General features: G+C 39.2%; 1 protein-coding gene across 1 annotated transcript in view; it reads left to right on the top strand.

The window, feature by feature from the left end:
• col28a1a (collagen, type XXVIII, alpha 1a) overlaps nt 1–7106 on the top strand; it is a 41521-nt gene that overhangs the window by 23761 nt on the left and 10654 nt on the right. Inside the window, exons 15-22 of the mRNA XM_016674476.1 lie at nt 76–144; nt 235–303; nt 391–459; nt 1622–1690; nt 1770–1841; nt 4228–4296; nt 5042–5113; nt 6932–7000. Coding sequence (XP_016529962.1) covers nt 76–144; nt 235–303; nt 391–459; nt 1622–1690; nt 1770–1841; nt 4228–4296; nt 5042–5113; nt 6932–7000 — 558 coding nt within the window. The remainder of the gene's footprint in view (nt 1–75; nt 145–234; nt 304–390; nt 460–1621; nt 1691–1769; nt 1842–4227; nt 4297–5041; nt 5114–6931; nt 7001–7106) is intronic.

Raw genomic sequence — 7106 nt, 5'->3', positions numbered from 1 at the left:
TATGACAGTGTCATGACAGTCTTATTCACCCCCCCTTCAAATAAAGTGTTACCACAGTTTCTTTGTGTGTTACAGGGTGGCAGAGGGTATGAAGGCCCCAAAGGCAGCATGGGACCCCCTGGACATGGGCACAAAGGTGATAAGGTATAATTAGCTGTGGCTGAACTCGTAGCTCATGTTGTATAAAACTGAAAAGTGTCACAGTTTACCATATCATACCATTCTGGCTGACAGGGAAGCACAGGCGCACCTGGGGTTCCGGGTTTGACCGGAGCACCGGGTGCAGGGGTCCAAGGAGAAAAGGCAAGGCCAACGAAAACTGTACATTCTTCACCTCTGTACATTTGGATTTTAACATTTTAAATGTAAATATTTTCCCCTGGCATTTAGGGAGAACAAGGACCCATTGGCCCCCCTGGTCCTAGAGGACCTCCAGGGCTGGCAACACCTGGGTCAAAGGTCAGTGTCAGAATTTTATCTAAAGGTTTTACAGTAGTCATCATAACATCTGTCTTTACACCTTTCTGGCTGTCTGTGTAAGCAGGTAAGTCAACTCTTTTCATACAACACCTCTCATGAATAAAATTACAAAGAGCTTCACAGAGTACAAGACAAACAAGTTAAAGCAACAAGCAAAAACAACTAACACCCCCGACGTCGAGTTAAATTAACCAAACAGACTGACACAGGGAAGATTTACTGAGTTTTCTGCCCTGAACTAACAAAATGAGATTCTGGTGACCTCTGTAGTTTATCTGTGCACATTTACTAGACACCTTAATCCATGTAGACCACACCTTGTTGACAATACGCTGCCAAAGAGCAGCCCTGGCTGACCCTCTGGTAGCCTTAAACTACCAGAGGGCCAAAAAATCACACAGCTTATACAGTTCAGTTTATTTCATTTGTCTCAAACAAACCTCAAGGAATTTTACCAGAGTAACTGGTCTTTATGCATTTAAGGTTTTTTGCAAACTTATTTATTTCTTTATTTGACCATTTTGCCTCCTTGCAACCACAACAGAGTTGATGTTGAAAATGGTTGGAGCTTAATAAAGGGACAATCCTGGAAGAAAACCTGCTAGGCTGAAAAAGACAATGACCCTGAACATGCAGAAAAGTTTAGATTAAAGCAAATTCATGCACAAGAATGGTTCAGTTAAAGTCCAGACCTAGATCCTAAGACCTAGAATAAAGTCTTGAAAATAAATGTTTCCAGGTGGCATCCATCTAACCTCGTTGAGCTATTTTGAAACATTTTCCCTGAAAAGAAAACCGGGCAAACGTTTGTTTAACCCTTGTGTTTACAAATGGGGTCCAGCTGACCCCACACCCGTATCACTTGTATCAGTTGCCTCAGTCCTCGCACGTACAAGGGTTAAAGCACAAATGAAATCTTATCGTTGAAGTGAATTTGTTAAAAGCTTTCAACAAAACCTGATTTTATGCAGATTAGCATTTTGAATATGATCTGTCAGTTCTATACTGCAACTGAAAGATTAAACTAATGCTGCAATCTCCTTGTTTGCTTCTTTCATGTTTTAAAACTAGGATGTAAATAATAAATATATGCTCATGCAATCAGTTAATTGCTGGTATTCCAATTTCTTTTCTTTTCCAGGGTGACCAAGGATTTCCCGGACAGCCAGGTCATCAAGGAGAAAGAGGCACAGGTGAACCAGGGGCCAAGGTAAAGGAGCCAGAGCTTGTTTAAATGACAGCATAAAGTTGATGGGAACAGGCTCTACAGATGGACTAATGATCTTCAGGGTCAGACGGGAACTGATGGGGCCCCTGGGATACCTGGCATTCCTGGTGAAGATGGAACCGTAGGGCGTAAGGTGATTCTGTGTTCCTTTAGTTTAAGTTTACATTTAGACTGGACGATGCTCATTTTCCAATATTTACTTGTAGGTAAATTTGCCTTGTAATGATTATTGTGAATGTGTCATAATGAAGAACATGTAAATGTATCTTCTCAAAACACTAAACTAGACAGACAGATTAGATTCATGTGCAGCAATAATCATTCAGATGAATCCAATATAAAACAATCATATAAAGATTCAAAGTCCATTTCATAAGTTTTAAATTTAATTATAACACAGTGTAGTCAAATTCAATGCCAGCTGGGCAAAGGTCAGCTGGTGGCATCGAATATTTTGAGACAAAAAGGAGCAAAAAGATGAAACACAAGTTGTGTGTAATTCAGTATATAATTATAGCAGCCAAATTAGTATGAGACAAAATTCAATGAAACAAAATTAATATTTTAGTTTGTATAGCGCTTGTGATGTTTGTGATAAAGAAATGACACAACAATACCTAAAGTAGCTCAATAACTTTTATAATACAATGTTTATCTAGATTCTAGACTCAATTTCAAATATTAGTCAAGCCAATGATTAGAATTATTCAAAGCATCCATGGGAAATCTAGATTATTATTATTATTATTATTATTATTATTATTATTATTATCCCTTTCACGCATAGTGGTCACTACAGTGGACAGCTGTCTAAAGCCATTTTCCTGTGTTTCTTGTGGATTTTTATGTTATAAATGCACACAGACCACTAAAGTGGACACTAGTGCATCAGACAAAACACTGCCAACTATTGTCCCTGTATTGCAAGTGCAAGAATTTTTTTTGTTAAATCCAATATGGTGGACAGACGGAAGCATATCAGACTAACTCCGGAATATCCAGTCCCCTCTCCTACTGTGGAAAACTCTTACAGGTAAAAATAAAAAATAAAATATTGTGAAACCCCTAAAGACTAATACTAATAGTGAACATTATATTAAGATGAGACTTGAATACAATGTTCTATATTTATGCATTCTGTTAACTAATGTCAAAATATATTCACATTATAATATACAGCATTTCATTAGTAGAATAGACATAAGCGCATGTTGGACATTTGTCCAAGTGGATACTTGGACAAATCCTGGAAAAAAAAAACAAAATTACAAAAAAAAAATTCCCCACCTTACTTTTATGCCCTAAGAAAATCAAAAACACTTTTGAAAAAAAAATCCTGACTTACAGGAACATAATTCATGCATGAAAGGAATATTATTATAGACTAATACTGAAGTAGTACCTTATTCTGCAGTAGTACCATTTTTTTCATTAATTTTCCCTTTTTACCAAACCCACCTCCTAATGGTACCTGTTGTATTGTAGCCTTCCAGTCTCAGTTGAACAAAGGATCCCCACAGCATGGCGCTGCCACCACCATGTTTCATAGTTGGGGTTTTTTGTCGGTTGTTTTACAGTCTGAATACTTTGACCAATGAGTCTCTGCAGCTCCTCCAGAGTTACAAGGGCTCTGATATTCTCTGACCAGTGATCTTAGTAGGTCTGCAGTTTGTTCCTCCTCTCTCTTGGGTGTGTTTAGTGCTTGATATTTTGCTTAGAAACAAACCCTGCTTTAAACCTCTCCACATCTTCCTCCTTGACCATTTGCTTGATTTCTTGGTCCTCTGGATGCTAGTTTCTCTAATGTTCCCTAGGGAACCTCTAGTCTAAAGCCAAAAACATAATAGCTGATTAAATTACTCATTGTTGTACCCGCCGTTAGCATCAGAGTGTTGGTGCCTGAACACGGTTTTCAGATTGTGTTCAGACTGTGAACACAACACACACTATCAGTAAATATATGAGCCCTGTATTTCTAACCTCCTGCTTCAATGTTGTTACTCTCAAGTTTTGAACCAAAACTTCACCATGTGACCAAATTTAAAACATTCAATGAGTTTGAAGACTTTTGTGAGAAAGTGTATTTTTCTTGAAAAACACACAGCAGTATAGTTAAAACACAGTCCAAACCCCAAAATGAATCTTAATCTTGAAAATTAAAAAAAAACGTTGCTGACTGACATTCATCTGTTACTGTCAGAACTGAAATTAAGTTTGACATGAAATTCACGTCACAATCAACAATTACTGTCAGGATAAAACAAATAACAGCAAAATAGAAATATATCTCAGCTGTTGTTCACCTGGTTTAACACAACAGTTTTAGTGGTTTAGAGGAAACCTTGTCATTTCCAGACTGGTCAGCTCACAGCCTAACTGGATTTGTGTCACATCTGGATATCTAGAATATATTCTTTATTTATTAAAAAACAGCAAATAAAACAGCAAAGAGCTGAATGCTTTTACTTTTTCAGGATATTGTATAGCTTCATGTATTATTTGTTTCCTACTGACAACAGGGAGAGATGGGTTTGCCAGGACCCCAAGGCCCAGAGGGAGCACCAGGAACAGGCACATCTGGAGAAAAGGTAACATTCTGATCATCAGCTGACACTCATGCACACGCGCACACACACCTACACACATGTTTGTCTGGCTATCTTTGTGGGGACTTTCCATTGACTTCCATTCATTTCTACAGCCTAAACCTTACCTTTACCCTTTTCCTAACCCTAACCATCACATACCTAACCCTAACCAAAACTCAAATCATACCTTAGCCCTAAATTTGACCCCTGACCCAAAAACAGTGTTTCCCCTCGTGGGGACCAGGCTTCGGTCCCCACAAGGAGCAATTGGTCCCCACAACGTAGTATGTGTCAGGAAAATCGTCCCCACAAGGTATTACAAACAAACGCACACGCGCACACACGCGCACACACACACACACACACACACACACACACACACACACATATGTTTGCCTGGCTATCTTTGTGCAGACTTTCCATTGACTTCCATTCATTTCTACAGCCTAAACCTTATGCTTATCCTAACCCTAACCATTAAATACCTAACCAAAACTCAATTCATCTTTAGTCCTAAATCTGACCCCTGACACAAAAACAGTGTTTCCCCTGGTGGGGACCAGGCTGCGGTCCCCACAAGGATCAGTGGGTCCCCACAACGTAGTATGTGTCACGAAAATGGTCTCTACAAAGTATTAGAAACAAACACAAATACACACACTCACACACACACACACACACACACACACACACACACACACATCAATGTACAGTATGATCTATGATAAGATGTCTAATGTCTCAGGGTAATAGAGGTGACCGAGGTTCCAGGGGACTGTCAGGCTCTCCGGGCCCCATTGGACCTGCTGGAGCTAAGGTATGGAAAACAGGACCTATTATTATTATTATTATTATTATTATTATAACAGAACCAATAACCAATCATATTCAGCTCTACAGTATCAATGATATTATTACCAAAAGCGTTCAGGAGATATCGGTCTGTTAAGGTGTATCAATGTTTGTAAATGTTTTGGTTTCAAAACTACAAAAATTATTTACATTAATAATGTTTGTAAATTTAAAGGCTTCTGAGATGTCATAGAAATGATTGAATAAAAAATGCTTCCTGTTGCTGGTTGAAGCATGAAGAAGTGGTGCTGCTCCTTCCCCACATGTTGCATTGCCCTGTTGGTCTGCTGGACAAAAGAAAGCTACTGACAATAATTCTCCACTCCTAATTCTCTACAGTTGACACTGGTTCATAAATGTAATAGGGAACCTGCAGGTTTTCCAACTGTAGGCTGCAGTTTGTCAGAAAACCAGATTAAATTAATTTGGGCTCACCCTGTCGTCATGCTTTGGACTCTGAAGTTGTGTTTACTGTGCATTAGTTTTCTTTCTTCATACAGTTCTGTGGTGATTTGAGTTTTTGTGTTTATTTTAGGTTTCTGTGTCTTTTAGAAACAAACACACAAGATGAGTCTCAGTGTTGTCTACCCTTTGATTGTTCCCAGTTGTCTCGTTCCCTGAATGCCCTCTGTAATGTCACCCGTGTTTCTGTGTCTTTGTTGGGTCCTTCTCGAAGCTGTTTTGTCTAGCTGCCTGTATTTGTTCCTTTTCACCAGTTGCTACCAGTTTAGAGCCTCAACTTTCTACTCTACTGTACTGCCTGGATTTGGGATTATTTGTATACTTTTCATCATTAAACCATAATTTTCATCATTTCACCGGGGTCTGCTGCGTTCTGCCTCACCACCTCCACCGCAACTCATGACAAATTCCCAGTTATTTCTTGTTTTCCAGCTCCTCCTGTTTCTCAGTGACTTTTATTTTCTGCTTAACCCTTGTGTGTGCGAGGGCTGAGGCAAACGTAGAGGACTGTGGAAAATGATACAAGTTTTACGTGTGTGGGGTCGGTTGGACCCCATTTCTGGACACAAGAGTTATGGACTGTTTGGTTCTCTGGTTTCTGCTCTTCTGTGTTTTTATTCTTCCTCACCTTGTCAAGATTTTCTTAGTTTAACTGAATCTCGCTACGTTTCCCCACAACTGCAGCTTTTTAACAACCAACCACCTGCTTGTTCACTAATTGCTGTTTGGACTGGTGAGACCAAAGCGGATTGTTTTAGATGGTGTGCCACCAGTTACATCTGCAGAAAAACTCAAAGCAATTAGGAAAAAGCACATAATGGTGGTAGTGGGACGGTCTGAAGCTGCTTCTTCTTGTCAAGATTTGGAAGATTTGCCAAAATAAGTGGAACCATGGACTTTGCCATTCGCCTGAAGTTTATCCACACTTGTGTTTATGTTTATGCAGTTGACAGTTTTATCCTAAACAGCTAACAAATGAAGATGTAGCAATGCAGTTAATATCAAAGCTAATAATTAGCTGCTTGGAAGTAGAATCAGCGGCAATAAGAAACAAAGTGATGAGGGAAGAGCAGAAAGAGCCACTGTATGAGAGGAGCTATATGTTCTCTGAAGAGCCAAGAGCTTTTTCAGAGGAGGCCACTTGAGATTTCCTTTAACACAAGCTCTAACGTCTGATGGTTATGAATAGCTATGGTGTTTAATTCATGTTGATTCATTTATTTATACAGATGATCACATATTTTCTTTTTTCCACGTGGTTTAAATCGTTGTACTTATGCTTTTAACAAAAGCCTGTCTGTTTAATGTGTTCCTGGCTCAGGGGGAGCCAGGCAGCTCAGGAATGATGGGCGTACCTCGACCTCCTGGACGGAGCTACCCAGGAACAAAGGTAGAAGAAAACCAGACACATAGATGTATGTTATGGAATTGAAGGAATTATTTAAACAAAGAATAGAATAGAATAGAATAGAATAGAATAGAATAGAATAGAATAG

This window comes from Poecilia formosa, unplaced genomic scaffold, assembly GCF_000485575.1.
Source record: "Poecilia formosa unplaced genomic scaffold, Poecilia_formosa-5.1.2 Scaffold96, whole genome shotgun sequence".
Lineage (NCBI taxonomy): Eukaryota > Metazoa > Chordata > Actinopteri > Cyprinodontiformes > Poeciliidae > Poecilia > Poecilia formosa.
Note: the sequence above shows the minus strand (reverse complement) of the source record. Positions and strands in the feature narration are given on the sequence as shown.